Source organism: Peromyscus maniculatus, chromosome 16 (assembly GCF_049852395.1).
Source record: "Peromyscus maniculatus bairdii isolate BWxNUB_F1_BW_parent chromosome 16, HU_Pman_BW_mat_3.1, whole genome shotgun sequence".
Taxonomy (NCBI): Eukaryota; Metazoa; Chordata; class Mammalia; order Rodentia; family Cricetidae; genus Peromyscus; species Peromyscus maniculatus.
In genome coordinates, this window is record NC_134867.1 from 44,776,163 (window position 1) to 44,792,017 (window position 15,855).

The window sequence follows — 15,855 nt, forward strand, 5'->3', positions numbered from 1 at the left end:
TACCCAAATGTGAGAGCCTAATAAATAGTTCTGTTATCAGAAGCTGCCATGGAGAACACAAAAAAGGGATTATCAGTCTGCTCAGAGGTGTCTGCTACTATTACAGTGATAACATTAAGATACCTGGAGCAAGAGAAATCATGTATATTTGTGTAGTGCATGGGAGTTAACAAAACCCTTTCATCTAACATCTGTGATTTTACTATCAGGCTCGTAAGTCTGAAAAACAGTAACTTCAGATACAGGACATAGTCTCCTTTTTAATAAGTAAACTGTTGGTAAGAAATGCTAATGACTTGCCAAAGATCAGTTTTCATCTGACAATGAAATACTAATATTAGATAGATAGATAGATAGATAGATAGATAGATAGATAGATAGATAGATAGATAGAAGATAGATGATAGATAGATAAATAGATAGATAGATAGATAGATAGATAGATAGATAGATAGATAGATAGATAGATAGATAGACATATGAAAATTAAAGAGCACATTAATAGGTGACACAGTATAAAATGTATAGTTTTCAATAGAAAATGAACTAAAGCAAATTCCTCAACTGTCCCCTCAGTTCATGTCAGTGTTCTCAATTAGGAAGTGACTATCTACCCCCATTTATTAAAATGCTAGCAAATACACTTTTACTCGGTTAATGGGAATTTAATTTGTTATTCAACAGGAACTGTCATTAATCTCAATCCCATCAGCAGGCAGACTAAGACATTAAGTTAAACTTTGAAATGCACTAAATTCAATGCCAGCTGAAGCTCCTTGCCCGGTTAGGAGCCTCACAGACGTTAAGCTGTGACACAGCAACACATACACACTCACAATGCACATGTGTTATTGCTGCCAAGGTAAAGATGACCCACCTTTCAACTCCAGACACCCAAAGCGACATCAAGCAGGGCTGAAACATGACACACTGCAAGGAAATATATGACTCATCCTTTGACCAGACATGCTGTGCCACAGAGAAATAATTTAGTAAAGGGTGTCTTTGTAATATAAAAAGAAGACTCAATACAAATTTCCAAAAACAGCAGTAAACCCAACTTCACAATAGCTGGCTTTGTTTGAGTGACAAGTGACCCCGGGAAGTGTTTAGTCTTGGGTGCAGAGTCATTTAGGAGCTTAGACGCCATCAAGGCTATTTCACCGATGGTCACGAATGTAGCTCATACTGCCTCTTCTTCCCAGATAGCTGGTTTGATGAATTATTGGCTGATTTTCCCATCAAAACTCCAAAATGTATAGTCATGATCTAAGATACAATCACCTACCGCTGCTCACCTGACCCCGTCTCGAACCCCTGGCGTTGTTTACGCTATGATATAGTAATGCTTAGGTCATCCCTCTGTGTTTCTCTGGGTTTATCATTCAGGTTCAGAAAAGGTGAATTTCGGGGTAATCATAATCAGCAGCAAAAGAGTAATAAATGATATTGTAATGAGACAGCATATTTATTTAACTAGATCTAAAGTTATATGATAGTATGATAATACTACTTATCTAGTGCCTGGTGGATACTTTTTTTTTATACCTCTCAAAGCTAAATATCTTTGGGACTAGTGAGATGATCATCAGGTGAAGGCCTTTGCCAAAGCCTCATAACTTGATTTCATTCCTGGGACTCACATGATGGAAGGAGAGAACAGACTCCTGCAAGTTGTCCTCTGACCTCCACACACGCACCCAAACATGTACACATGTACAAACACACACACTAAATAAAGATGATGTAATTAAAAATTTAAAGTAAATATGCTTGAATTTGGCATAAATTTTAGTAGGCTAATCCTATTTAAAATCAGTGACAAAAATGACAACCAATATATTTCATATTAGCATTCTCCACAGGTCAGAATAGGTAATAGGACATATTAATAGGAATTTCCAGCCACCAAGTCCTCAGTTTAGGCACCGTGCTTGGGGCTGTCTGATGGACATGGAGAAGCTAAACACAGAGGAAAACAGCCAGAGTTATTTCATTAATGTCAAGGCTAGAACAGAAATCCAACAAGCTTCATCCCTGTTATCATTTATTCTAAAATCTAATTCTGAATTGTGTGACATTAGGATGGTAGCTACCATATGTGAGTTTGGTCATAGTCTGCAAACTTAACTATACGTATCGAACTGTCAAACCTTTCTTGTGCTATGTTTTTTAAACTTTATCTTGTTTATTATTGGTGTATGTGTGTATGCTTAAGGGGGACACACATGTCCTTGAGCACACATGTGGAGGTCAGAGAACAACTTTACAGAGTTGTTTCTCTCCTTCCACCTTGACATGAATTCTGAGGCTCAAACTCAGGCCTCCAGCCTTGTGTGCCAAGCGCTTTACCCACTCAGCAATCTCTCTTACCTGCCCACGCTTTTTTCATTGTGCAAGCTATGGTATGATTTAGTTCCTTAATGGACACTTCATATTCAAAAGCACCTGAAAAGTATGACTGCCCCTTAGCAATACTGTAATAACTTTACTTTCATGCCACTCTGTGGACCCAGGAATAGAAGGATCAGCCTTATTCTTCTTGAAAATTCCGAATGTCAAATTCAGTGCTTTACGGATAGTCACTGCACAAATTAACCTTCTAGAAGCTTCCTTCACCTCCCCTCCACTCCAAGCATTTTAAAGGTTCCATTCCAGCCTCCATCTTCTGCAAAGCTCTTCCTCCTGTAGACATACCATCACTGTCACTAGTATAACACAAGACGAGGGGGTTACCTCAAAATTCATCGGCATGTTTTTCAGAAACCTTTGCCTTATTGTCATTACAGTCCTATCATCCTTTACTTTGCATAGAACTCAGTCTGTTCTATTTTTATTTGTTTTGTTTTGTAAGAAGAGTTCCCAACGTAGCCCAGGCTGGCTTTGAATTGATTCTCTTGATTCAGTCTTCGAAGTTTGGGGTGTAACCCTGCTGTTCTAGTGTCAACTAATGTGTACACATGTGTATTTGTGTTCAAGTGTGTGTGGGTGGGTGTCACACACACACACACACACACACACACACACACACACACACACACACACACATATTCGTACATCTGTATAGGGCCAAGTTTGGTGGTGGATGTCTTGCTTGCTTTCTACCTTATTCATCGAAGCAGGGTCTCTCATTTGAACCTAAAGACAATCAGTATAGCTAACCTGGCAAGCCAGCTTGCTCTGGGGATCCCACATCTCCACCATCACCCTGACCACCTGGCACTTACGGAGGAGTATCTGGGGATCTGAACTCCTGTCATCATGGCTTCACAGCAGGTGATTTACCCACTGAGCAATTGTTCCAGACCATCATAGGTCTTATTTTTAACTCCTTGGTTCTAATCACATGTCATCCACTAAAATGAGCCTATGTTCACTTATTGAGCATAGGCTGAATTCATCATATTAACCTGGCTACTATGATTCACTCACTAAGGAAACATTCATTTATTTGCTCTAAGATTCCTAGCATCATTCCAGGAACAGCTACAGCACACAGACAAACAGACGAACAACTCTATTTGGAGCTTTATTGTCCACTAGTGAAAGATAATGACACAAACAAATGACCACACAGGGAACACAAGGCCACCATGTACTGATCAGTGGGCACCAAAGAGGATGAGTAGGGACTAAATTAAGGATGAATTAGATCTTCAGACTGTGGCCTCTCTAGGGACTTAGTGGCTAGTCTGAGACAGGAGACTGGCTACTAGAAGATCTGAAGAAAGTGTGGTCAGAATGGTGTTGGGTAAGAACAAGTCTGATACACTGAGAAACAGAAGAACGTTCAAGTGGTTTTGGGGGTCATAGTCAGGACTTCTGCTAAGAACATCTGAAGTTTGAGATGGAAGAGGTTCAGCTAAGGCAGGATGCCCTAGAAGCTGTGTGGGTTGGAACCTTGTGCTAGGGAGAGATGGGGATGAAGTCAAAGATGAACAGTGTTGTTGAATCTTAGGAGTGTGGTTAAGTCATAGGGCATGCTGAGCAGGCAAAGCCAGAGTCAGATCCATGTACTTATTCTGAATTTACCCAAGCCTCTGTGTTCTTCTGTAGAAGATTAAACTGCCTACTGTATATACTAAGATTCCATTCCTTAGCGTCTTTATCCCTCAGTGACTTAGTTCTAAAATACGAAGATAATTCTACATGCTTCATAATGTTTATCCTTTAAAATGCGCCACTTGTCTTGAGTATTCCCATGTTCTCTTGTCACAGGTTTATTTATATTTATCTTCCACTGTGCAATGAAGGAGAATGTTCAGAAACAGTGGAGGCGTCATCTCTGCTGTGGCAGGTTCCGGCTAGCAGACAACTCAGGTAAGGACATGGAGTTAAGTGGGCTTCATTTGGAGAAACCGTAGAAACCATTCACATTCTGCCTTACACTGTCAGAGCAGCGAGACCCACTGAGAGTGCTGTAGAAACAGGGCATGTGAAGACGCTGAGTTGGAACGGTCAACACTGGACGCCATCTTTGAATGTTGTAGAGAAGAAACAGGAATCCTGGACAGGTTTAAAAAAGTGCTCAAGCCGGGCAGTGGTGGCAAGAGCCTTTAATCCCAGCACTCAGGAAGCAGAGCCAGGTGGATCTCTGTGAGTTCGAGGCCAGCCTGGTCTATAGAACAAGATCCAGGGCAGGCACCAAAACTACGCAGAGAAACCCTGTCTCGAAAACAAACAAACAAACAAACAAACAAACAAAAAATCTCAAGTTTTGATGTTTAATTTGGCAATTCATATCTGCAGTTTCCACTATCGTAGATCCACCTTGGCATAGTTTTAGACTCTCAGTTGAATTTTAGGTGAGGAGACTGTTCTTAGGATATATAACATTTGAATGAAAATGCCATTAATTTTTTAAACACCTGCAAATGCTTCCCACCAATAGGGTATTGAAGTGGGATACTAAATACTGTATGCTTGGGGTCAGAGCAAGACAGTTCTCTCTCTCCCTAGCCTCTTACTGTTTCCATGTCAGTCTCTTAAAGTCACTGAGTATACTAGGAAACTGGCTGTGCTGGACAGACTAAATGACACAGCAATGGATTTCTGGGACAGCTTGTAGTTTCTATAAGCCCACTCATAAAGTCCTGTTCTTTCAGATTGGAGTAAGACAGCTACCAATATTATCAAGAAGAGCTCTGATAACCTGGGGAAATCTTTATCTTCAAGTTCCATTGGCTCCAATTCAACATATCTCACATCCAAATCCAAATCCAGTTCCACCACCTATTTCAAAAGAAACAGCCACTCGGGTGAGTCTTTCTTGGCCATGTAGAGCTTCCCCCTGGTTTTTTTTCCCATCTAGCCATTGTCGTCTCAAAACTGACTTACACTGACTGGATGATCCCAGTGCCTTCTAGAGGGTGATTGTAGATTTACATGCACTACACTGTCCACTGGAAGACTTTACTCATCAGCCTCATAAATTTTAAATTTAAAGTATTTTCTAACCCACCCATGTCTAGTCTGCAGCTGTCCTAGCACTAGCTCTCAATGTTACTATAACTTCAAAGTTTAACTTGAAAGAGTTTTCTCTTTGAAATCGGGATGCTTCATTTGTAGAATAATTTTTATTTAGAAACATAGAAATCAAATAGCAAAACATTTCCAACCCAGGACGAAGCTTGCCTGGATGACACCTGGCAAGTTGGTATGGAGACAGGAAGGAGCACAATGTAAGATGTACATTTTGTTTAAGACTTAATTCCTTAACTATTGGAAGGGATGAGGAGCAGCAAGTGGTCACTACCCTTTAGAAAATAAAATATGAAAGAATGGAGAGCACAATGCTCATTAATTCATAAGGACTGTCAGAAACATTGCTTTTGTTTGTGCTCTGTTTGTTCAGCAAAGCTGCTATGGCCACATGTTCTGACACTAAACATATATACAAATAATTCTGATGATAAATAATGTTTTGCAGCATAGTGAGATATGTTAAGGGCTCAAACTTTAGCTTCAAGGGGAAATGATTGGATTTCTAGTTTTAGATACTAATTATGCCCTTGACAGACAGCTGTAGCATCTTGGCACATGTGGCATTCTTTAAAGATACATCTAAGAGTATAATGGAGATAAGTTAAAAATGTTTACTCCACTTAGTTATTACGTATGAGCAGAGGTGAATGGCACAGAAAGGACTAATATGTGACATTTTTCTAAAAAAAGGAATGAGATATGTGAAGTGTCTATACTTGTTCATGTTGCAAACACTCAAATTACAGTTCATTTGCAAGTCTAACTTGCTGCCAGTTGTTAGTGGGATGGCTGTCTACTGGGATGTGCAGAAAACCTCCACATAGCCTCAAAAATACATAGTTGGTTTATTTCTTGGAATTGATCTGGACATTCATATGTTTATGGTGTAGATAATTTCTCCTAAGAGAATTCCTTCAACAAAAGTGGAACATTCAGGTAACTTATACTGCTGTTTTTTGGATGCATGAATTTATACAAGGTAATGAGAACATCTGCATGGACTAAGCTAAGGTTCTTGCCACACCAGCAAATGGCTTATTCTCTATAGTACTTCTCAGCTAGCACAATGGTACTCCTGCACTGAGCTGGAATCTGAAATTTCAGGGCTGTGCTGGCTCTTCTCTGCATGGGGTGTGCAAGCCATGCCTTCTAAGAAATGTACCATATGTCCTGTGCTCCAGAAGAATGGGTCACATGTCATCTAACATAATGACAAAAAAAAAGGAAGTGCTTAATAAACTTTTCTTATACGATGTGACTTTTTTTTTCTTTTTTTACTTTCCAATGTCTTTTGGATTACTGGGCACGTCATGGTACATTTATAGAAGTCTTGAATGAGAAATTTGTCAATTGCAAGCTGCTTTTGTGGTGATTTTTTTTATCTGCTTGAGCCTTCGATATATGTCAAATAACAGTTCATATCTCTAGCCCCTGGTTTTCAGATACACAATCTAAATCTTTGCTATTCATAATGTGATTTTTAACCAGAAGCCCTGAGACATCATGTATGTATATGATGTATTGGATTCATACACATAGAGTTCTACTGTATGAGAGTATGGAGAACCATCCAGTGGGATCATGTATTTGGAATGGGGTCAGTTACACTCTCTAAAAATACATGCCCTTGGAAACTGTTCAGGAAGCAGAAAGGGTGCATCTTCAACATTTCTCTGAGGACTTGTGGTTTGCTAAAAAATGTCAGGCACAAATTATTCATTATTTATATTTAATTTAATTTAAAAAATCCTCAAGAGAAAACCAGTGGCTAGGAGATCTCTGAACCTGAAGGAAGCACAAAATCAACCAGCTTGCGGAGAGCCTCATGGGCAGGAGCTTGTCTGTGACTCCTCCAAGCTTTTTCTAATCAGTGCTAGGACATGCTTCATTCTGTGATTCCATCTGCCCATCTTCCCAAGAATCATCTCTGTTTCTCCCTGGTTGCCTTTAGTATGGGATGACACTGCCACTTCCTGTGCTAGGATCTTTTGATTTGGTGTTTGCTCTAATACAGAACAGTGGCGGAGCAGCAGATACCACGGAGATGACTTGGACTGTGGTCACTTATTGATGCATTTTACAGGTCATTTCACATGTAGGGTCTAGTTTACTCAAAACATAAAAGGCTTCAAGTAAATACTGCAATTTGGGAGCTCTGGCTACTGAGATCAGTGTTTTGTCTCTCTCACAAAGTACAGAGGAGATATGATGAAGTGAAGCAATTTTTTTTCCCTTTATCATCACTCTGAAGTCTGTAATTTGGGTAATCTGAGGGTAAACTTTTCCCAAAGTATATCAGGATGGGGAAGACAGACACTAATTATATTCATAGAAACACAAAGGTTTACATAGATAATAAAGGTGGTATAGGTTTTAACTTTCAGACATTACCTGAGCCAATTCTAGAGGTTTATTTTTTTTCCAACAATATACATACCAAATGACTCCAAAGTCAGGAGTGAGTTAAAAACTGAATTAAAATGTGCTGAAATACTCATGAAAAAGATATGATATCAAAGATATGTTTTACAAATAATATAGAGTGGGGAACATGAAAATATAGAGTTCAGGGTGCAAGGAGACTCACTACACTCTACTTCATATGTAAATTTGACACTGTCATGAAAAATTTTGATAAAATTTAAGGGCTTTTGGAGAGTAAATGTCAATCAAAATAAACATGGACGACCACTCTCCAGAAGCAACTGGAGCTATTTTATTCATTAACTCTGAAAAAGTGGCATTGAGGGGAATATTTTCTTATACAAGCTACAAGAGAAATTACTTGAAGGCAAGTAGACATTCAGTGAATATTAAAAGTGCATTTGAAGGGGGAACGTATTTGAGTGCTGCCCATTCCCTAACCTGTTAGGGAACCCAGAGCTTCCATTCCATGGTGTGCTTCTTGAGTGTCATGGCCTTGGGCTTGTAACGAGCTCATCCCGCAACTGAATCTCTTGCATCATTTCTTACAGACAGCACATCCACGGACAAGTCCTCATCAAAACTGACCCATGCTGGTGGAGAGCAGACGTCAATCATCCCTGTCCATCAGGTTATTGATAAGGTCAAAGGTTACTGTAATGCCCATTCCGATAACTTCTATAAAAATATTATCCTGTCAGATACGTTCAGCCACAGTACAAAGTTTTAATGTCATTGATATGAGGGGGAAAAAAAGAAAGAAAAAAGAAAACCTGTCTGGAGAAGTGGGAAGCCCTACAAGCAGCAAAAACTCCATCCAGCAGAAGTCAGTGTGCTGTTCCCTAGGTAACTACAGAGAATCGAGGACTGGATGTTGTTAGGGAAGCTTTCGTGAAATGCAGAATTCATCTTCTCCGAATATTTCTTCCGTGGACAAGCTGAGAACACTCTGAACACGCAAGAAGACGGGACTTTTCAGAATGAGTAGTGGAATCAAACTCATCAGAATTTGAGGAAAAAGCATTAAAATTAGAGGACACAAGAGGAGGAAACTCAAGAACGATTCTAGTTTAGATCTCATCTACCCCATCTCATATGTGGCCTGACTTTCATAAAGACTACGTAGAAAACACACTAATGTTTATAGTGATGTTGGACACTGCCGGGTTCTGTTCCAGTGCTGTTTTCTATGAATATAGCAACATCTTGTTCTTGTTCAGTGAAATGTCAACCGTAAGTGGAAGAGATGTTTACTATTTGACCCACATAATATTAAATGTGCTTTTTTTCCTGTTATGTCAAATATTTAACTTTCATGAACATACCTTGCTAAAAAAAGTATTTCAGAAATTTGATCCAGTTAATATATTGTATACATTTCTAATATCTCAAGACATACACCTTAAGTATCACCATCATCCCATGCACGTGAATCCAGCTGAATGTGGACTTTGCATTAAAGCAGGTTTCCAGAAAGTTAAGAAGAAACTTGGTGCACACCTCCCCCCATTCACCCCCACCCCCCTTCACTGTGCATTGGGCTCACAGGCCCAGGAGAGGAATGCAATGGCCTCTCCCCATTTAAAGGCCACGTTTTTGAGCCTACCCCTGGTTTAATGATTTTAAGACATTTCAGATCACATAAACTTCAGAGACCTCTGACTTCCCCTGGTGATCATCTTGCTCCAAGGACCATTAACTGACTCAGTTAATCAATAATTTATAAATATGTCAGTCTACAACTGCTAGTCTTAAAACTATTTGCACTGAGCCCTCCAGTCAGAGTGTATAAGAGCCTAAAGAGGGCTGGCAGATACACTACTCTACGGTGTGATATTTACGAATCAGACTGCAGCATGCAAGTCATGCATAGCATTAAGCAGCTTACCTAACTCCTACATGACCCTAAACAACGTGTGCTTGCTAATGAGGGTATAGGTTGTTCTCAAGTGGTGGAATCCTATCCACTGGCCTCAGTACATGCTGGCTTTAGCCTTGCTCGGGGTTCTCTGGGAAGTTCCAGATTTGGCAGGCCAGTAGCATAGTGAGAACAAGGAAAGAGATTGCAACAGAGCCCGTCAGAAGGCAGAGGCCAGACCTGAACCTCTGTGCAGAAAGCAGATCATTCTCAGCTAAGATAGAGGAAACTTGCAGGCTTTGCAAGCTGAAGGGTCCTCTAGTCTCGCAGAGTGTCAATCATAAAGCCGTTTGCCAGGCTGCAAAAGATGTTGATAGAATGTGGTGGTGGGATGTTGTTGTTCCGTTTTGTAACAGGCTGGACTGCCGTCGTGGTGGACATGAACTTTGCTAGGCCTGGCTTTCACAAAGGAGGAGGCCGTTCAGGACAAAGGGATAGGAAATCTTAAGGTCACTATGATTCGCTTCAGTAGAGCCAATCCTTTCCTTTGGGCTTATATTAGCGGGCTGCTCAGTGTGCCAGAGGATACATGTAGTAAAATTTAAGTCACTAAATATTCACATATCCCCCCCAAACTTAGGTGTTCATGATAGATTTTAATTAGTTTTCTATTGTGAGATTTCTGCACAAGGTGCATATTTAGTTAATAAAAATTTTGACATAGCTTTAAAAAATGGCTTTGCTTTTGATTTCTACTTACAAGTATTCAGATCAGAGAAAACCTTTTTGGTTTTTTTGTTTTGTTTTGTTTTCATATCTGGCAATAATGTCAGGTCAACTTTAAAAATGTCTGATGACCAGGTAAGGGGAAAAAAAGAAAAGAAAAGAAATACCAGACTAGAAATATTTGCAAATGGGTTTAAAAGACTGATCCAAATTCTACCTTCGGTTCCAAGTATGTGGCTCTATTTGCATTTGGCTCCTCAGAAGAATGGGGCAGGAATTCCACGGGAGAGCCAGAAGTCAGCTTACACCCACTCAGACATCAGCCTACACCCACCCATAAAGCAGAACCCATCCAGAGCCCAGGTCCTCGCCTCCCGACCCTGTCTTCCCACTGTGTTGCGTTCCAGCTTTAGAGTCCTGAGATAATGTCCATTCTTGTCTCTGGTTCTCACTGAATGAAGATTTTGTCATTGGCGTTGTCTCTCCTGTACATATTTATTTATTTGTGTCCATGTCAGTTTGTTTCAGATCTTAGCTTTCCATTGCCCAGCTTTATTTTTCCGTTAGAGAGACTGTATTTTTTTTTTTCTAGGAAAAATTGCGAAACGGTTTTCTGTAGCAATATCTTTGAGGATGGTGGACAGGAGCAGCTGTGAGGGCAAACTAGGATTAGTAGTGAGAAACTGCTAAGGCTGATTTGCCGTTTTACTGAAATGGAAAATGATCTTTCAAATAAATACTTACGTTGTTCATGTTCCAAATTATTCATTTCCTTTATGAGTGAATGTTTCTATTTCTGACTCTCAAATAGGAAAAAAAAATTATTTGACAATTGGAAAATGACCAATAAGTCCAATGACATGGAGTGACTTTGCCAAAACACTAGGAGTGAATATGTGACGAAGATCCAGATCCTGGGATTAATGCAATCTGATGTTAGAATTTCTTAGGATAACTGATACAGAGCCAGGCTGTATGGCTGCTTAAACATAACTTGTTTTTGTTTTTTAAGGAAAGTCTAAAGCATTCCTCCCACTCCCCCACCCCCCAAAGAGAAAAAGAAAATAAAGAAATAAATAAAAGGAACATAATAGTGTTATGTAGAATTTGGGGCTTGAGGTATATGTCTCACAGTTACAGTGGCTGTTTCCATTATGGGGGACCTGGAAACCGGTCAGTTTTAGTTAACTTTACTTGCATGATCAGAACAGAGGCACCCCACTCCCCTTTTCCTCTGGTAACTTAGAATCATTCCTTTCTGCAGAGCCAAGGCCAATTCTGGCTCATGATCTTCCTCAGCAAAGTGTGTGCCCAGCACTAACTTGTGAGGCTCTTTGGCAGGTCACTGCAAAACCAGACCTCCCGAGCCAAAGTTGACAACTCCGAGCCAAGTCATGTTAAGAAAGCAGGAGTTGCTCAAGGCCCATCTGCAGAGCTGGGCGACCAGGTCGCTTCTGAAAGCATGGGTGAGCACAGCAGGGAGCTCACAGGAAACTCCTGTTTGATGTCTACGCTAGTCCGTGTTCATAGCATTTTTGAAGTCTGCAGGAGTTGGGCTTTGTAAATGCAGCGCCTTGGCTAGGCTTCAGAGTTCCCAGTTAAACAACGTACCACTCTTTCATACCCAAACTTAATCTTTCTCCTTCCCACTCCTTACTAATCTTCCCCCACTTCACACCTGTTTCTTTTTCGTTTTGTCTCTCTCCTTTATACATTACCTCCTTTCTTTTTTTTCCAGGAAAAGTGATTTGTGTTACACTTTTTTTGTTCTGCCTCCCTTGAGAAAAAGTAAGAATAAAACTGAAAATTTTAAAATATTTTCCTTTATAGTCTACTTGCTGTTAGGAGATTAAGGAAAAGGGAAGATTTAATATTTTCTTACCCTAGGAAGCTCATATAAAAATATGGAGTAATTTGAACTTCATAGGAAAGAAACTCATAAAAATCCGCGAATGCCTTTCTTTGGATGTCAGTGGTTATCAGTCATCATGTGTAATTTTTATCATTACTCTATGAGGAGATGCTAGTACCTGTCTTCCATCTGGGGGAGGCTAGCAATTAAAAATAAGTACTCTGCCCAGGACCAAGCCAAATCCTAAGACTTTGCTTCCCTCTCACCTCAACACACTTAGCAGCTTTCTTCCATGACTCTAGATAGGAAGGAACGATCCAAGGTCAGCATGGCTGCAGGGAACGTTGAAGAGAAGCTTCTAGAATGTCAGACAAAGCTATGAGGTAGCGAGGCTTGAGTGAGGGTTTGGTCCAGTCAGTTGAGATCGTAAGGGTGTAAGGAAAGTTTTTAGGCATGGAGGTCAGAGAGCCCAGAGCACTGAGTAAAAACGTAGTTGGGAAAGCCTCAATGGCAGAGTGTGGGAAGGATGCTACCGTGGGATGGCAAGGCTGAGACCAGGCTCTTGTGGGAAGAGCTCCATGTCCTAATTGGAGAGGGGTGAGCTTGACAGAGGGACAGCCTAGTCTCAGAGACTGCTAGTCAAATGAGCTGAGTCCGGTTGGGAATTAGGGAGGCGACTGGAGGGATGATGAGAAGGGAGCTGGACTAAACTTGGGGAGGACAGAAAAAACTTCAGATCTCCACAGGAAAGGACAATTGAAGGACTAAAGAGCAGAGAAGCAGTGACTCTGTCGCACGCCTACAGAGCATAGGCGAGGCAAGCCTGTATTTTGGTAGAAGTGAGGTCACCAGGACTGGAGCAGTAGCCACAGACCTGCTTGTGCTCAGATTCTCCAGGACCAAAAGAACCAAGAAAGTCAGTCTTTCCTGAGAAGAATGCTCTGTGCTACAATGTAGAAACGGAAGGAAGGAGGGAGGGTGACTGATTAAGGGAGTGTGCTCACAAGGAAATGTTTCTCAGGGAACTTGCTCTGTCTGCTTCTTTAAGGAGGGAATGCAGTATTTGAAGGGGACTGAAAGGCCACTAGATGAGAGTGGGTGTCTCATACAGGCCCTGCAGGTGGGGCTGGCTGTGGGTGATAGATGGGAAGCATAGTGATGATAGCTATTATGTTTTGAGTGTGTTCTCCAACTTTGACCTCCAGTGCCACGGAGTTCAGAGTTAGCATCTAACTAAGCAGATTAGGAGGCTGGCAAGATGGGTCAGCAGTCTAAAGAGCATACTGGTTTTGCAGAGGACCCCAGTATGGTTCTCAGTACCCACATAGGGCACCTCACAACCACCCCAGCTCCAGGGGGATCAGATACTTCTGGCCTCAGGAGGCACCCACACTCAGATGTACTTTCCCATACACAGATAAATAATTAAAATTAAATTAAGATATTTTAAAAATTAGACTATGAAGACTCATGCACAAATATATGTCATCACCACAGTTGGTTTAGGCACCACAAGAGCAGGCTTGGTATAAAACCATGTTCTGCTTCCTCCTGATTACAGATGATCTTTCCTCCCCTTCTGCCTTTTGCCATGACTCGATTGAGGATGAAGGCCCTTGGCAGGTGCCAGCACCTTGAGAGGATTTCCCAGGTTCCAGAATTGTGAATAATATGCTTTTCTTTATAAATTGCCTAGTCTGTGGTATTCTGTTTAAACACCACAAGACAAAAATAATACTTTTCTTTTTAATACTTAATATCTCACTATTGTCTATTTATACTAATCTTTAGGCAGACCTTCACCTGCTGAAAAACATGTTGGCAGCTTCCAAATGTGGGCAGCTATAAATAGAGCTGCTATGGTTGTCTATGTCCAAATTTTGGTGTGGACATATTTTTCATATTTTTTGGCAAAACATGAAGCCATGAGGCTGGATCACATGAAGAGAGAATGTTCGGTTTATTTAGATACAGCCACCTGCCTTGCCAAGATGTGATTGGATAGTGGTTAAAGGTTTTTTTAAGTGTGTGTGTGTGTGTGTGTGTGTGTGTGTGTGTGTGTACATGCCACCCATGTGCAGGTACCCACAGAAGCCAGAAGAGGGTATTGGATACCTTGCAGCTAGAGTTACAGGCCATTGTGAACCAAACTCAGGTCCTCTGCAAGAACAACAAATATTCTTAATTTCTGAGCCATCCCCAGCCCCCTGGAGGTTTTCACTTACAGTTGTTTCTCCACATTAGTAGCAGATAATAGCCTTACCAAAAGCTTTTGGTTTCTGTTTTGTCTCAGTTGTGTGGTGTGTGTGTGTGTGTGTGTGTGTGTGTGTGTGTGTGTGTGTGTGTACATTCATATGATACAGGTGAATGAGTGCACAGCATACATGTGGAGCACAGAAGACAACCTCTGATGTTAGTCCTCAGGCATTATCTAAGTTACTTTTCTCTTGCTATGATAAAATACCTCAACAAAAACAACTTGAAAGACAGAGGGCTTATTCTGGCCGCTGTTCCAGAAGGATGATACAGGCCCTCATGGCAGGGAAGACATGCCAGCCAGCAGGGAAGGCATGGTGGCAAAGTCAGGCACCTTGCTTTTCACAGTGCATCCACACTCAAAGCTTGAACACGAAGAGGGACCAAACTATAAAGCATCAAGGCCTGCCACCAGTGGCCTCAAGCTTCCTCCATTTGAAGATTCCACAACCTTCCCAAACAGCACTCCCAGCTACAGATGACGTGACCAATCACGTGAGCTATGAGGAACATTTTACAATGAAACCACAGCAGGCACCTTCCACCTTTTTGTTTGAGATAAGATCTCTCAGTAGCCTGGAACATCACCATATAGCCCAAAATAGGTGGTTCAGGAGTTCCCCAGGACCCACCTGTCTCCACCTCCCATCTGGTCTTTGCTAGGATTATAGGCATGTGCTACCATACCCAGCTATTTACATGGGTTCTGGGGTTCCAATCTCAGGTCTTCACACTCTCAGAGCAAGCTCTTTAACAGTGGAACCATCTCCACAGCTCACAGCTACATTTTTATGAAGTTTGAATCATGATTTCAAGTTTGTCTTTGATTCTAACCATGAATTTTTAGGGCTGGTTCTCAATACTATACAACCGTGGTTTCAAGAGCTCTAAATTTAAATTCTTGAGAATTTGGTGGTTCGTTTATTCAGAGAACAATGGTCAATCAGAGAACAAAAAATACAGTAGTTTCTAGACAGTTTGGGGGTGACCTTCTGTTATATTAGATAGCTGACTGCAATTAATCTCAACTAGGTCTCAGCCTAACGTTAGCTTGAATTCACTTAATCCCTGTCTAGAAGTTTCTGTACCTGAGAAAGCCACATTACAGCCTTCAGGGAAGCTGGTAAGCCACGAGACGGGTAACCAATTAAATGAGAGGAACTGGAGAAAACAGTGGATATGATGGCTGTCGGGTTCAGAAAGGCAAGTCGATCCCATTTTGCTAAAGCCAACAGCACCTTTATTCTTAAGGGGT

At 41.0% G+C, this 15,855-nt stretch overlaps 1 protein-coding gene across 3 annotated transcripts in view; it reads left to right on the forward strand.

The window, feature by feature from the left end:
• Positions 1–11,253, forward strand: part of Adgrg6 (adhesion G protein-coupled receptor G6) — a 131,411-nt gene extending 120,158 nt beyond the window's left edge. For 2 of the 3 annotated variants that reach the window (XM_015995580.3, XM_015995581.3), the window contains 3 exons: positions 4,219–4,320; positions 5,106–5,258; positions 8,460–11,253. In XM_015995580.3, coding sequence (XP_015851066.1) covers positions 4,219–4,320; positions 5,106–5,258; positions 8,460–8,638 — 434 coding nt within the window. In that variant the 3' untranslated portion in view covers positions 8,639–11,253. Of the gene's footprint in view, positions 1–4,218; positions 4,321–5,105; positions 5,259–6,374; positions 6,421–8,459 lie in introns of all 3 variants that reach the window. The other variant, XM_015995582.3, reaches the window with a different exon arrangement.
• Positions 11,254–15,855: the final 4,602 nt, after the last annotated feature.